Raw genomic sequence first — 16,119 nt, 5'->3', positions numbered from 1 at the left:
TAGTTAATCATATGACAGGTCACATAATCTATAGCATAACTTGTGACCTTGCATAGCTGGTGACTTTGTAGCTGCATTGAAAGAAAAACAAGAACTGGCTAAATACAGACATTTGTAAAACATAATCATGCTTAAGAAACCTGGGAAAGGAGTAACAGTAAAAGAATTTGTCTTTCTTTTTTTTCTTCAACTTTGCTCTGGAGGCGAGGGGTGTCTGGAGCTTAGTCTTTGACCTTGGCTTCTTAAACAGCGTTATCTTATAAAAATGTCCTTGAAGTGAGCTTGCTGGGCAGAGGAATACTTGTTCTTTTCTTTTTAACTTTTGCCTTGCTTGTTACTTTTCTTGGAGTGAATGAATACATATTTATTTTTAAATTTCTGCCTCAGTTTCTTCTTTTTGAGGCCTTTTATAAAGGAAGTTTAATATGGCTCATGCTTGTAATCCCAGCACTTTAGGAGGCTGAGGTGGGTGGATCACCTGTGGTCAAGAGTTCGAGACCAGCCTGGCCAACATGACAAAACCCCGTCTCTACTACAAAATACAAAATGAGCCGGGCATGGTTATGCATGCCTGTAATCCCAGCTAATCAGGAGGCTGAGGCAGGAGAATGGCTTGAACCCAGGAGGTAGAGGTTGCGGTGAGCTGAGATTGCATCATTACACTCCAGCCTGGGCAACAAGAGCGAAACTCTGTCTTAAAACAAACAAACAAACAAAACAAACAAACAAATAAAAAAACCCAGCAACTTTCTTTCTTTTTTTTTTTTTTGAGGTGGAGTTTACTCTGCCACCCAGGTTGGAGTGCAATGGTGTGATCTCGGCTCACTGCAACGTCCACCTTCCAGGTTCAAGTGATTCTCCTGCCTCAGCCTTCTGAGTAGCTGGGATTACAGGCGTGCACCACCACTCCTGGCTAGTTTTGTATTTTTAGTAGAGATGGGGTTTCACCATGTTGGCCAGGCTGGTCTCGAACTCCTGATCTCGAGTGATCCGCCTGCCTCAGTCTCCCACAGTGCTGGGATTACAGGGATTACAGCGCCCGACTGAAAATTACCAACTTTCTTCCCATGTGTTTCTTCTCCAGGTTATATTTTCTCCAACAACATCAGCCTTTTGGGGGCAGGACCTCTCGGTTCCCCAGCACGTGTGGGGATGGGGGTGGGGTTTGCCCTTGGAAGTGCCTGTCACTGGAGGCAGCCAGAGCAGGCTGCAGACAGTTCTGCTGAGGACTCCCAGCCTCTGTGATGTCACACTGGGCCTTCTTTCCTTTCATCCTGGGCTGTGGCTCTGAGGCCGCCGTGGCCATGTTGCTCTGGAAGCTGGGTTGGGGGAGGAAGCCTGGTGGCTCTGACCTCCCCTGGAGGCGCAGGAGGCCCAGCCATGACACTCTTAGTGGATGCCACGCCCCTGGTGAAGGAGCCCCACCCCCTGCCTGTGGCCCCACGTCCCTGGGTCCTCCCCAGCCTGTTTGCTGCCTTCAATGTAGTGCTGCTGGTCTTTTTCAGTGGCCTCTTCTTCGCATTCCCGTGAGTTTTCCAGGCAAGCCATTAGGGTGCCTACAAAGAGACAGCCAGGGAAACGGAAGATGATAGGATGGAGGCAGGGGGTGCAGAAGGCTGGGGGAGAGGTCAGGGAAAGGGGATATTCTGGTCGAGGGAACCGAAAAAGGCTCAGAGGTCAAGGGTGCGGTCAGGGAAAGGGGATATTCTGGTCGAGGGAACCGACGTGCAAAGGCGCAGAGGTCAAGGGTGCGGGCAGGGAAAGGGGATATTCTGTTCGAGGGAACAGACGTGCAAAGGCGCAGAGGTCAAGGGTGCGGGCAGGGAAAGGGGATATTCTGGTCGAGGGAACTGATGTGCAAAGGCTCAGAGGTCAAGGGTGCGGGTAGGGAAAGGGGATATTCTGGTTGAGGGAACTGATGTGCAAAGGCTCAGAGGTCAAGGGTGCGGGTAGGGAAAGGGGATATTCTGGTTGAGGGAACTGATGTGCAAAGGCTCAGAGGTCAAGGGTGCGGGCAGGGAAAGGGGATATTCTGGTTGAGGGAACTGATGTGCAAAGGCTCAGAGGTCAAGGGTGTGGTCAGGGAAAGGGGATATTCTGGTTGAGGGAACTGACGTGCAAAGGCGCAGAGGTCAAGGGTGCGGGCAGGGAAAGGGGATATTCTGGTCGAGGGAACTGATGTGCAAAGGCTCAGAGGTCAAGGGTGCGGGCAGGGAAAGGGGATATTCTGGTCGAGGGAACCGAAAAAGGCTCAGAGGTCAAGGCTGCGGTCAGGGAAAGGGGGATATTCTGGTCGAGGGAACCGATGTGCAAAGGTGCAGAGGTCAAGGGTGCCTGTGCATTTTGGGAGCTTTGGGTGGCTGGTCATGCTGGTGACATTTGGTGGAGCCATTATGAGTCTGCCTGGGTATTTGGAGCCTGTATTTTTAGATCTGGCTTTAAGGTCTGTGGGTCCTGACCTGAGTAAGCCACAGGCCTTGGGCTGGGGGCTTTGAGCTGCCCCTGCTCAGGACCGAGCCTGCCTCTGGTCTCAGTTGCAGGTGGCTGGCTCAGAACGGGGAGTGGGCCTTTCCTGTCATCACAGGCTCCCTCTTTGTCCTTACCTTCTTCAGTCTCATTTCACTCAACTTCTCAGACCCTGGCATCTTACATCAAGGTGAGGCGTCAGCCCCCTGGGAAAAGGAGGTAGCACTCAAGGGCTGGGAACCTTCAGGGGGGATTCCTAAAGTGCTCTTCCTACTGACCCTCCTCCAGCCTCTGGACCCCTTCACCCCACGTCTTCATTGCTGTGGCCCTAGCTCTTTCTTTCTCCTTCCTTTCTTTTCTTTTCTTTCTTTCTTTTTCTTTCTTTCTTTCTTTCTTTCTTTCTTTCTTTCTTTCTTTCTTTCTTTCTTTCTTTCTTTCTTTCTTTCTCTTTCTTTCTTTCTTCCTTTCTTTCTTTCCTTCTTTCCTTCCTTCCTCTCTCCCTCTTTCTTTCCTTCCTTCTTCTCTCTTTCTTCCTTCCTTTCTCTTTCTTTCCTTCCTTCCTTCCTTCTCTCTTTCTTTCTTTTCTTTCTTTCTTTTTCTTTCTTTCTTTCTTTCCTTCTTTCTTTCTTTCTTTCCTTCTTTCTTTCTTTCTTTCCTTCTTTCCTTTCTTCTTTCTTTCTCTCTTTCCTTTTCTTTTTGCTGAGACAGAGTCTCGTTTTGCTGCCCAGGCTGGAGCGCAGTGGCGCAATCTCGGCTCACTGCAAGCTCCGCCTCCTGGGTTCAAGCGATTCTTCTGCCTCAGCCGCCTGAGTAGCTGGGACTACAGGAGCATGCTACCACGCCCAGCTAATTTTTTGTATTTTTAGTAGAGATGGGGTTTCACTATATTGGCCAGACTGGTCTCGAACTCCTGACCTCATGATCAGCCCACCTCAGCCTCCCAAAGGGCTGGGATTACAGGTGTGAGCCACCGTGCCTGGCCCTACCCCATTTCTTAAGCCACCAAGGTGTGGAAAAGCAGAATTGTTGAGGTTTCCCAGTTCCCTTGATGGGAGGACCGGGCAGGCCAGGGCCAGAAGCCAGTGGGCTCTTCCAAACCACTGTATGCACTTCCTCCCTTCACTACACAATGACACTCAAAGCAGCACTCACTGTTCCAAACGCCTGAGTTTCATACAAAACTCTCCTGGCTGGAAACCTGTCTTCCCTCTGACTGCCATCCTCTCTGAGCTTGGATAGCTTGCTCAGTGGGGACAGGGGTTCCCCTGCTCACCTTGTTCCCACCCTTCCTCGTGCCCTGTGATGCTGTGGAGCTGCCTCCGCCGCGGGGTGACTGCAGGGCCTTCTGCTGTGCCTAATCCTCTTCCCACGCCAGGCTCCGCTGAGCAGGGCCCCTTGACGGTGCACGTGGTGTGGGTGAACCACAGGGCCTTCCGCCTGCAGTGGTGTCCAAAGTGCTGCTTCCACCGCCCACCCCGGACCTACCACTGCCCCTGGTGCAACATCTGTGTGGAGGTGAGTGCCCCTTTACCTGTCCACCAGCCATCGCCCCACATCTGGCTGGGACCAGGAGCCTCCCTCATACAGGGGCCAGGGCTGGGTGTGAAGCTGTCTTTCAGGACTGCTAAAGGCCAAGGGTGGCAGTAACTCCCAGCCACCCTTGGTCACTCATGTGTTCTCCACCTGCACCTGTCCTGGGAGGCTGGCCATTGCCTGCAGGGGTGCTGACATGCACAGGGCATCCACATCTGTCCTGGGCTGGGTCAGGCCAGGGGAGGAGAGGCAGTCCTCTGTCCCACCCCTGGGCTTGCTAACATGAGATACCCAAGCCCCTCAGGCTGGCTGCCCGCCTGGTCTGGGAGGCCTTGCCTGTCCTTGCCTGGGTGTCCAAGTTGGAGGGTCTCCTGGCTCTGAGTGACCATCTCTCTCGAGAGCACGGCTTGCATAGGTTTACAAGTGCAGGAGGCTGGCTGGGCAAGGGTGTTACTGTTACTGTCATCTTCATCGAATGGATGAGAAAGTGGAGGCCCAGAGATGGTTTACGTTCTGCCCAAAGTTACAGTAGGATGTGTCTCACAGAAGGCCAGGCCAGCCTTCTCGCTAAAGGTCTTCTGACAGGTGACCGTATATACCAGAGTCCTAACTGTGCTCTAACAAGGGAAATGCCAGCATGAGGCATGCTGGGATTCAGTTTCTCCCTGGGGGTGGAAGCCAGTGCATGGCCAAGGGCAGGTGGCCTAGAGGGCAGGGGGAGGGTCTCAGGATTTGGGGTGATGGAATTTGGGCCAGAGGAGAAGTCCTCAAGCCTGGCTCCTCTCCCTGTCGCCCAGGACTTTGACCACCACTGCAAGTGGGTCAATAACTGCATTGGTCACCGCAACTTCCGCTGCTTCATGCTGCTCGTCCTGTCCCTGTGCCTCTACTCAGGCGCCATGCTGGTCACCTGTCTCATCTTCCTGGTGCGCACAACCCGCCTGCCCTTCTCCGCCGACAAGGCCATCGCGTATCCGCCCACGTGGGGAAGGAGAGGAGGCGGGGACAGCCGAGGAGGGGGCTGCAGAGGGCGGGGCTATGGGGGCGGGGCTAGAGGGAGAAGCCGCCTGGGAGGACCAGTCTGGGACGAGGTGAGGTGGGTGGGGTCGGGGGATGGGCGGGGCTAGGAGAAGGGGCGGAGCGTTAAGCCTCCAGCGGGCCGGCGCGGTGGCTCACGCCTGTAATTCCAGCACTTTGGGAGGCCGAGGCGGGAGGATCGCTTCAGCCCGAGACCCAGACCAGCCTGGGCAACATAGACCCCGTCTCTACAGAAAAATAGAAAAATTAGCCGGGCGTGGTGGCACGCGCCTATAGTCCCAGCTACCTGGGAGGCTGAGGTGGGAGGATCGCTTGAACCGGGGAGGGAGGTCGAGGCTGCAGTGAGCGGTGATTGTGCCTCAGAAGAAAAGAAAAGAAAAGAAAGGAATCTGGCGGGGTCATGGAGCGGGTGCTAAAGGTGGACCGCAGATCTGGACGGGCGGGGACAGCGGGGTGGAGTCAGGCTTTCGCGGGGGTGGGCGGGATGAGGGTGGAGCCAGGGGACTCGGGGGGGGGCTGGGTGGGTGGGCGTCCGGGGGCGGGGCGGGGCTTGGGGCGGAGTCGGGCCTGAGGGGCGGGGCCAGGCGTGGGGGTCCCGCAGCCCCGTTCCTTAACCCGCGCAGCATCGTGGTAGCTGTGTCCGCCGCGGGCTTCCTGGTGCCGCTGTCCCTCCTGCTGCTGATCCAGGCCGTGTCCGTGAGCTCCGCCGACCGCACCTACAAGGGCAAGGTACGCGGGGCCGTGGGTAGTCAGCTTGCACCTCGGGGACCTCCGCGCTTGCCGCGCTTTCTCCACTGCCCTTGGCCCTGATAGCCTGACCCCCACCCGCGATGGTGCCTCGTTAGGTCCCTCCAGACCCAGCTCTTAAGAGGCTCCAATCTCGCCTCCTCCGGGAGCTCGGTGGTCCCTGTCCCTCCTGGGGGCCTACTGTGTGCTAGGCGATTTGGATTCTTTGAGCCATGGGAATAGACGTGAGTAAGGCTACATTCCACACTCGTGTTGATGAGGAACCTGAAATCAGAGTAACACCCACCAGATACCCACGAACACTCAGAGAGGGGGCCGGTCCTGAGCTGTGTGGCGCAGACTCAGGCATTGAGGGTTCAGGGAGGACCACATGGTAGGGTAGGACGTGCAGCTTAGGGGTTCGGGAGAGACAGAAGACAGAGAGGAGGGCATTGGGGGTGAGGGGACACCTTTGCAAAAACTCAGGGAAGCCTGAAAGTCTGTGGAATGTTGATAGGATGGAGAGGAAACAATTCTAACTGGGGCAGAAAGTGGTGTGGGCAACCAAGTCGACTGCTTCCGTTGGCCACATTAAAAAGGTCCAGGCTGGAGAATGGCGTGAACCGGAGAGGCGGAGCTTGCAGTGAGCCCAGATCGTGCCACTGCAGTCCAGCCTGGGCAACAGAGCGAGACTCTGCCTCCAAAAAAAAAAGAAAAGAAAAAGGTCCAGGCTGGGCCCCGTGGCTTATGCCTGTAATTCTAGCGCTTTGGGAGGCTGAGGCAGGAGGATCACTTGAGCCCCGGAGTTTGAGACCAGCCTGGGCAACAGAACGAGACTTCATCTCTACAAAAAATTAAAAAATTAGCAAGGCACGGTGGCAAGTGCCTTTAGTCCCAGCTACTCCAGAGGCTGAGGTGGGAGGATTGTTTGAGCTCAGGAGATGGAGGCTGCAGTCAGTGAGCTGTGATTGCACCACTGCACTCTAGCCTGGGCAATAGAGCAAGACCCTGTCTTAAAAAAAAATGCCCAGGCTGGGTGCAGTGGCTCACACCTGTAATCCCAGCACTTTGGGAGGCCGAGGTGGGCAGATGACCTGAGACTGGGAGTTCGAGACCAGCCTGGCCAACAAGGTGAAACCCTGTTTCTAGCAAAAATACAAAAATTAGCCAGGTGTGGTGGGGCACGCCTGTATTCCCAGCTACTCGGGAGGCTGAGGCACAAGAATCGCTTGAACCTGGGAAGCAGAAGTTGCAGTGAGCCGAGATTGTGTCATTGCACTCCAGCCCGGGTGACAGATCGAGACTCTGTCTCAAAAACAAAACAAAACAAAACAACCCCAGAAAGTCAGGTGGAGAATTTGGGCTTGATGATGAAATCATGGTACGAGAGCCAGCCTAGAATTTCTTAAAAGCCAAGTTTATTGGACGGGTGCGTGGCCCACGCCTGCAGTCCCAGCACTTTGGGAGGCCGAGGTGGGTAGATCACTTGAGGCCAGGTCAGGAGCTCGAGACCAGCCTGGCCAACATGGCGAAACCCTGTCTCTACAAAAAATACAAAAATTAGCCGGGCGTGGTGGCATGTGCCTGTAATCCCAGCTACTTGGAGGCTGAGGCAGAGAATCTCTTGAACCTGGGAGGCAGAAGTCGCAGTGAGCCGAGATCACGCCACTGCACTCCAGCCTGGGAGACAGAGCCAGACTGTCTCAAAACAAACAAACAAACAAAAACCAAAACAAAAAGTCGTTTATTGAGCAATAATCTACCTGTGTAATACTCACCCTTTTCTAGTGTACAGCTATGAGTTCTGACACATGGATACTGTCCTGCAGCCACCACGATAATGAATATTTAGAACAGGTCCATCACCCCAGAAAATCAGAGACCATGGTCTTTTGTAGGCAATTTCTCCACCTACCTGTGGCTTTTGGCAACCACTGATCTGTCTTCTCTCCTTATCATTTTCCTTTTCCAGAATAACTGGAATTGTTGGCTTGTGAGTCTGGCTTCTTTCACTTAGCACAATACATTCGAGATTCATTCATGTTGTTGCTCATATCAGTCGTTTATTCCTTTTGATTGCCGTACAGTATTACATTGTATGGATGTTCAATAGATTATCCATTTACCAATTGAAGATGTCTGTGTTATTTCTAGCTTGGGAGATTATAATAAATAAAGCTGCTATAAACACTGGTGTACAGGCATGTGAACATAAGTTTTCATTTCTTTGGGGTAAATACTTGAAGGGGTCATATGGTAATTGAATGTGGTTTTTTGTTTGTTCGTTTGAGATGGAGTCTCACTCTGTCACCCAGGATGGAGTGCAGTGGCTCAATCTTGGCCCACTGCAACCTCCACCTCCCAGATTCAAGTGATCCTCCCACCTCAGCCTCCCAAGTAGGTAAGACTACAGGTGTGAGCCACCACACTGGGCTAATTTTTGCCTTTTTAGTAGAGATGGGGTTTCACCATGTTGGCCAGGCTGGTCTGGAACTCCTGACCTCAAGTGATCTGCCTGCCTCAGCCTCCCAAAGGCTGGGATTATAGGCGTGAGCCACTGTGTCCGGCCTGAATGTTTAACTTCATAATAAATTGCCAAATTGTCTTCCAAAATAGTGGTACTATTTTGTATTCCTACCCGTAATATATAAGAATTCCAGTTGCTCTGCATCCTTACCAACGTTTGATGTTGTCAGTTGTTTTTGTTGTTTTTTGTTTTAGCCGGTGTAAGACATGTGTAGTGGCACCTCAGTGTGGCTTCAGTTTGTATTTTCCTAATGACTAATGGTTTAAGCATATTTTCATGTTCTTCTTTGCCATCTGTGTAACTGCGGTGAAGTATCTGTTCCAATCTTTTGTCCATTTAAAAAATTGTATTGTTTCCTTATTATTTGTTACAAAAAAATCTGCTAGGATTTTCATGGAATTTCATTGAGCCTATAGATCAGTTTGGGGAGAATTGACATTCTAACAAGATTGAGTGAATTCATGAACATGCTACACCTCTCCATTTATTTACATCTTCTTCGATGTCTTTCATCCTTATTTTGTGTTTTTCAGCATATAGATTTTGTATCCATTTTGTTAGATTTATATGTATTTAATTTTTTTGTGCTATTGTAAGCATGTTTTTTAAAATTTCAATTTCCATTTGTTCATTATTATAAGGGAATACAATGGATTTTTGTGAATTGGTGTTGAATCCTGCTATTTTGCTAGACTCATTTATTAGTTCCAATAGCTTTTTTGCTGATTCTACATAGGAAATCCTGTTGTCTGTGAAAAAGGACAGTTTCACTTCTTCTTTTCCAATCTGTATGGCTTTGTTTTTTTCTCTTCTTATTGCACTGTCTTGGACCTCTAGCGCAACGTGGAGCAGGAGTGGTGAGGGTGGATATCCTCGCCATGAGACTCCTTCAGCAGGACACTGGCTGTTCTTGGAAAACTGATGGGCAGCATTGATGAGGGAGGAGCTGCAGGTATCAGACAGCTGGAGGGACAGAGGCGCCCTCTCTGCCCACCACCTCCCATCCCAGTCACCCTGCAATCACTCCACCACACCCATATCTGGCTCCCCGACCTGTGACTCCCCAGCTCCGCCCTTCCTCATCAGCCCGCTCTGGTCTGCATGTGGTCCCTCCCCAGCCTCAGTGCATCGTTTCAGCCTCTTCTGGGCAGCCTTCGCCCTTCTCACATCCTGCGGTTCTTCCTGCCTTCCCTCCCCTGCCCAGAATGCTGCCCTCCTGATCCAGGATCTCCAGCCTCCAGGGACCTTAACGTGGCCTGCGATTCACCAGGCAGGGCTCCTTCCCGTGGCCCGCAGCACCCGCCTCAGGCCTTCTTCACATGCCCCAAATCTCATTCCCTTCCTCCTCCATCCCCGGGCTGCAACTCTGCCTGTGGTTGATAGCAAGGTCTCTGGATCCGGTTCACACATGTTCACATCACAGCTCCACAGCATACCAGCAGAGAGATCCTGGGTATACTACTTAGCCACCTAGGTGTCCACTTTCCCCATCTGCAAAATGGGCAGCATGGGTGAGTTTAAGACATAGAGTAGCAGCTGGTACAAGTGAGTGCTCTAGATGTTGCTACTATTACTACCATTCTCTTTCTTTCTTTCTTTCTTTCTTTCTTTCTTTCTTTCTTTCTTTCTTTCTTTCTTTCTTTCTTTCTTTCTTTCTTCTTTTTTGAGACAGAGTATCTCTCTGTCACTCAGGCTGGAGTGCAGTGGCGTGATCTTGGCCTCCCGGGTTCAAGCGATTCTCCTGCCTCAGCCTCCCGAGTAGCTGGAATTACAGGTGCACGTCACCATGCCCGCCTGATTTTTTGTATTTTTAGTAGAGACGGGGTTTCACCATGTTGGCCAGGCTGGTCTCGAACTCCTGACCTCAGGTGATCCACTCGCCTCGGCCTCCCAAAGTGCTGGGATTACAGGCGTGCGCCACCGCACCTGGCACCATTCATTTTCATCACCACTTACACATGCTCCTGTGTCTCTCATCTTAAAAACAAAGCAAAACCCTCCCTTAACATCACCAGCCTCCACTCCCCCTGCTCTACTCAGCTCTCCAGCAGCCAAGTCTCCTGACAGAGCCAGCAGTGCTCACGTGCTCCACTCTCCCCCTTCCCCGGAGGCCAAAGCCAGTGGTCAGGCCTCAGACTACTCTTCCCGGACCGCACACAGCAGCTTCTGAAACTGCACGCAGGGAAGCGGCCTGTCCCCGCCCCTCAGGGCTCAGCCTCTCCCTCCTGGGCGGCTCCTGTGCGTGTGCCTGGGCGCCTCTGCCTGGGTTCCTGCTCCTTCCCTCGGTGCTACGCTCGCCACCCTGAAGGTTGAGGCTGGCCCAGGATATGTCATGTGCAGTGCGTCCTCAACCCCCAGCACAGTGACTGGAACTTTCCTTTTTTTTTCTTTCTTGACGACAAGGACAGTGGTGAGCAGCGAGGAAAGAGTAGAACAAGGAATTGGGTCTGTAACTTACTGAAAAGGCGAGATAAACCACTGCTTTCAGACCAGCCCTTGGAACTTTTTTTTTTTTCTTTTTTGAGACGGAGTCTCTTACACTGTTGTCCCGGCTGGAGTGCAATGGCGTCATCTCGGCTGACCGCAACCTCTGCCTCCTGGGTTCAAGTGATTCTCCTGCCTCAGCCTCCCAAGCAGCTGGAACTACAGGCGTGCACCACCACACCCTACTAAAAATTTTTGTATTTTTAGTAGAGACGGGATTTCATTATGTTGGCCAGGCTGGTCTTGAACTTGTGACCTCAAATGATCCACCCATCTTGGCCTCCCAAAGTGCTGGGATTACAGGCATGAGCCACCATGCCTGGCCTCTGAAACATTTTTAAGGCCCCAAAATATTTCTGAAACAGTGAGTGAACCAACCAACAAAGGAATCCATAACACTTTGGGAGGGACAGAAAGACAGAACGAGAGAGTAGCCTGTTGCCCCATCCCTGGCGGGGAATGGAGAGGGGGGTTGGGTGGGAGACGGAGCAAGAAGCAGCCCACCCTGGCTTTGGTCCTGTGGAGTGTCAGGCAGTTTCAGACACAGAATCCGAGCAGGAGCCCCAGGTCTGGAGACAGTGAGGCGGACAGTCTGAGTGCTTCAGAGCTGTTGGTTTCTTTTTCTTTTTTTATTTTTTGAGACAGAGTCTCACTCTGTCATCCAGGCTGGAGTGCAGTGGTGCTATCTCGGCTCACTGCAACCTCCACCTCCTAGGTTCAAGTGATTCTCCTGCCTCAGCCTCCTGAGTAGTTGGGACTTTAGGCACATGCCACCATGCCCGACTAATTTTTGCATTTTTAGTAGACGGGGTTCTTCCATGTTGGCCAGGCTGGTCTCAAACTCCTGGCCTCAAGTGATCCACCCGCCTTGGCCTCCCAAAGTGCTGGGATTACAGGTGTGAGCCACGGTGACTGGCCAAGAGCTGTTGGTTTCATTCATATCTGAAAGCATCTTGTGTGGGAGAGGCAGGTACAAATGTATTCGTCAGTTTTGGCCGGGTGCGGTGGCTCACGCCTGTAATCCCAGCACTTTGGGAGGCCGAGGCGGGCGGATCACGAGGTCAGGAGTTCGAGACAAGCTTGGCCAACACAGTGATACCCTGTCTCTACTAAAAATACAAAAATTAGCTGGGCGTGATGGTGGGCGCCTGTAATCCCAGCTACTTGGGAGGCTGAGGCAGGAGAATTGCTTGAACCCGGGAGGCGGAGGTTGCAGTGAGCCAAGATTGTGCCACTGCACTCCAGCCTGGGCGACACAGTGAGACTCCGTCTCAAAAAAAAGAAAAATGTATTGGTCAGTCTTATGAATTTATTAAAGATCATCATTCCTTTAAGCATTTTTCTATGCCTCATATGCAATCAACATTTTTCTATACCTTATATACATCTAATAAATCAAAATTTATTTCTCTAATGCTGGGTACAGTGACTCACACCTGTAATCCCAGCCCTTTGAAAGGCTGAGGTGGGAAGATCGCTTGAGGCCAGGAGTTCAAGACCAGCCTGGGCAACATAGCCAGACCCCATTCCTGCAAAAAAATTAAAAATTGGCTGGGCATAATGGTGCATGCCTGTAGTCTCAGCTACTTGGGAGACAGAGGTGGGAGGATCCCTGAGCCCAGGAGTTTGAGTTTGTGAGGACCTATGATCACTGCACTCCAGCCTGGGCAACAAGAGCAAAACTGCGTCTCAAAAAAAAAAAAAGGCCGGGCGCGGTGGCTCATGCCTGCAATGCAATCCCAGCACTTTGGGAGGCCGAGGTGGGTGGATCACGAGGTCGGGAGATCAAGACCATCCTGGCTAACACGGTGAAACCCCGTCTCTACTAAAAATACAAAAAATTAGCCGGGCATGGTGGCGAGCACCTGTAATCCCAGCTATTTGGGAGGCTGAGGCAGGAGAATCGCGTGAACCCGGGAGGCGGAGCTTGCAGTGAGTCGAGATCGCGCCACTGCACTCCAGCCTGGGTGACAGAGCAAGACTCTGTCTCAAAAAAAAAAAAAAAAAAAAAAAAAATATATATATATATATATATATGTCCCTAAATTTTAAAATTCTGTCAATATATTTTTAGTTTTCCTAGAGACAGGGTCCCACTCTGTCATTCAGGCTGGAGTGCAGTGGTGTAATCACAGCTCACTGCAACCTCGAACTCCTAGGCTCAAGGGATCCTCTCATCCCAGCCTCCCAAGAAGCTGAGACTACAGGTGCATAATGCCACAGCCACCTAACTATTTTTATTTTTTTTAGAGATGAAAGTCTCACTGTGTTGCTCAGGCTGGTCTTGAACTCCTGGGCTCAAGAGATCCTCCATTCTCCACCTCCCAAAATGCTTGGATTACAGGTGCCAATCACCATGCCTGGCCCAAATTCCATAAATTTTAATCAAAATCTTCTAAATGACTAATACAATACCAGTTTCTTTTTTTTGAGCTGGAGTGTCGCTCTGTCGCCCAGGCTGGAGTGCAGTAGCAAGATCTTGGCTCACTGCAAACTCCGCCTCCCGGGTTCAAGCAATTCTCCTGCCTCAGCCTCCCCAGTAGCTGGGATTACAGGCGCCCGCCACCACGCCAGGCTAATTTTTTGTATTTTTAGTAGAGAGGGGGTTTCACCATGTTGGCCAGGGTGGTCTCAAACTCTTGACCTCAAGCGATCCACCCGCCTCGGCCTCCCAAAGTGCAGGGATTACAGGCATGAGCCATCTCACCCGGCCAATACGTTTCTTTTACATGCTTTAAATACCTTAAAGTAGGCAGAATCTCAAATAGTGCAAGGATGCGTGTTGCCCTATGGCGACAGTGAGTGGCGACAGTGAGCTGTTATAGAGCTGTCCAGACTTTTCCTGCCTCGAGTGAGTGCCAGCTGTCCTTGCATGGAGTCCTGGTTCCTTTGGTGGAGGATGGTGTTGAAAATCTCAGCCTTTGCGGCGGGGAGCGGGGGCATGGGACACAGGGAGTTGGTGGTGGGCAGAGATGCTGCTGGGCCACTTTCAGTGACAAAACGTGACAGCGAAGGCTCTTGAAGTCAGGTGAGGCCCAGCCGGCCCGGGGGAGGAAGGGGAGTTCGGGAGGGGGTGAGGTGGATGGGTAGAGTGAGTGGGCGAAGGGGAGAGAGGAGGGAGAGAACCTGATCAAGGTCAAGAGTGCCCAGGGGAGGACTTGGCCTTTACCTCATTGTGTGTTCAAGGCTTTTAGCCCAGATTTTCCTGGGCCATGTGATCATGGTTAGGGAAATATGACTGGGCCTCGCTCAGCTGACCTTCCAGACAGTGACATTCAGTATCTGGAAGGAGGTAGCAGGAGGATGTGTGTGGCCAGTGGAGACCAAGAGGAGGAAGATGGGGCAGTGGTGGGGAGGTCCTCTCAGTCTCCTGGCCTCCAGCTTGCTGCTGCCCTGGGCTGAGCCCTGGCTAGCTGACCAGCTCAGGGAGGGCCACTGGGCGATGGCCCAGCGATTCCTGCTGGTTCTGAGCTCCTCTTCCGGTTTCCATTCCCCACCAGTGCAGGCACCTTCAGGGATACAACCCCTTCGACCAGGGCTGTGCCAGCAACTGGTATTTAACAATTTGTGCACCACTGGGACCCAAGTGAGTTGGCAAACCAGAGGCCCAACTGGTGAACCCTGGGGGTGGGGCAGAGGTGGGTTCCCCCTGGCTCCTTACCACAGCTCCAGGCCCTTACACTCACCGTTCCTGCTCCTCTGGGGTTTTCTCCAGGGCACTGGGAGCTCTGGGGCCTCCCTACATCGTTGGCTCTGTGTGTTCTTGCCCCATTATGGCATAGAGGGGTGCTGCATCCTGGATGAGGCTGGCCTCAGCTTCCTGCAGAGCCAAGCCCTGGGCTGCATGCTTCCCGAGCTGAGGGGGGCAGGGGAGCCAGACCAGGGAGGACAGTGGCCCCTGCATCTGGCCTGTTGCTCCCCAGGTACATGGCTGAAGCTGTCCAGCTGCAGAGAGTGGTGGGGCCTGACTGGACATCCATGCCGAACCTGCACCCTCCAATGTCCCCCTCTGCTCTCAACCCCCCAGCCCGCCCTGGCCCCCAGCCCCAACCTCTGGATCCCTCCAAACCAGGGAAGGGTCCCCCAGGGCGTGGTGAGGCTGCAGTTCTCCAGGAGGTAAGAAGTGTGTGTGCGCGTGGGTGTCTGTGCGTGTCGGGAGAGGGGTGTCTGCAGGTTGTGAGGGTGTGGGGGAAGGCCCCTGAGGTTTGGCTGACCCTGAAGCTGGAGCGCTCTGAGCTTGGGGGAGGAGGGTTCTACACTGGAGGGGAGTTGAAAGGAGGACCCAGGCTTCTAGAATATACGCAGGAGTCCCTGGAGTTACAAAGACAAATGAAGGATGACTCCCTCACTACATGTGCTGATGGGCCTCGGGCCAGTCACCTTCTCGCAGGACCGAGATGAGTCTCGTGGTTTATAATTTGGCCAGGGGGTGGGGGTGGTGGGAGATTCTTTTATTTAAAAGAAACATTGACTTGAAGCCCCATGAGACATGGAGGTGGAGCATCAGGAGGCCGCTGTGGGGCTGGGCAACCCCTGTGCCCCGGGGCCTCTGCAGCACATTCTGTGGGGCCAGCCCGCTCCCTTTGCCTCCGGGAGCAGGAGACCTGGCTCGAGCTGCGGGGTGGGGTCTTGTTAGAGCACTCACGCCCCTGTTCTGTGTTTAGTTCCACACGGGCCCAGTGCTGCCCCTGCTGCTGCAGGAGCCCCCAGGCGAGGTTCGGCCTTCCTCTCGCCCCTGTGCACCCGGAGATGCCCGCAGCACCAGCACCTGAGCTCACCTCCTGAATCCACCTCCTGAACCCGCGTCCTGATTCCGCCTCCTGAACCCGCCTCCTGAACCCGCCTCCTTACCTCCCACTTCCTGAGCCCTCAGTGGAACCCTTTCTGTGCCCTGCCTTTACCCACTCCCCTGGTGGGACTGCCAAGACCCTCAATGCCCATTAAATACCCTTGCCTGCCTCTTAGAACTGTCGCGCTGCGCATGTCCGTCCTGGGTGAGGACTTGGAGGAGGCTCTAATGGGCCGGGACAAAGACCTTCTGGGATGGAGGAGTCAGGATCTGTGGAGGCCTGAGTTCAGGACCCGACACCACCTGGCTCTGTGACCTTAGACAAGACACCTAACATTTCTCTCCTCCTTAAAATTGGGCAACAATAGGCCGGGCGCGGTGGCTCACGCCTGTGATCCCAGCACTTCGGGAGGCTGAGGCCACCTGAGGTCAGGAGTTCGAGACCAGCCTGGCCAACATAGTGAAACCCTGTCTCTAGTAAAAAATACAGAAACTAGCTGGGCTTGGTGGTACGCACCTGTAGTCCCAGCTACTAGGGAGGCTGAGGCAGGAGAAT

General features: G+C 53.0%; 1 protein-coding gene across 1 annotated transcript; it reads left to right on the top strand.

Annotated features, from left to right (window-relative positions):
- The first annotated feature begins 1,266 nt into the window (after positions 1-1,266).
- On the top strand, positions 1,267-14,871 carry ZDHHC19 (zinc finger DHHC-type palmitoyltransferase 19). The gene is given in 8 exon segments (XM_003776397.4): positions 1,267-1,526; positions 2,535-2,656; positions 3,842-3,981; positions 4,797-4,969; positions 5,661-5,766; positions 14,275-14,360; positions 14,698-14,809; positions 14,812-14,871. Coding segments are annotated over 8 exon segments (945 nt in total). The 5' UTR covers positions 1,267-1,380.
- Positions 14,872-16,119: the final 1,248 nt, after the last annotated feature.

The sequence above is a fragment of the Pongo abelii genome, chromosome 2 (genome assembly GCF_028885655.2).
Source record: "Pongo abelii isolate AG06213 chromosome 2, NHGRI_mPonAbe1-v2.0_pri, whole genome shotgun sequence".
NCBI classification, from domain to species: Eukaryota; Metazoa; Chordata; class Mammalia; order Primates; family Hominidae; genus Pongo; species Pongo abelii.
Note: the sequence above shows the minus strand (reverse complement) of the source record. Positions and strands in the feature narration are given on the sequence as shown.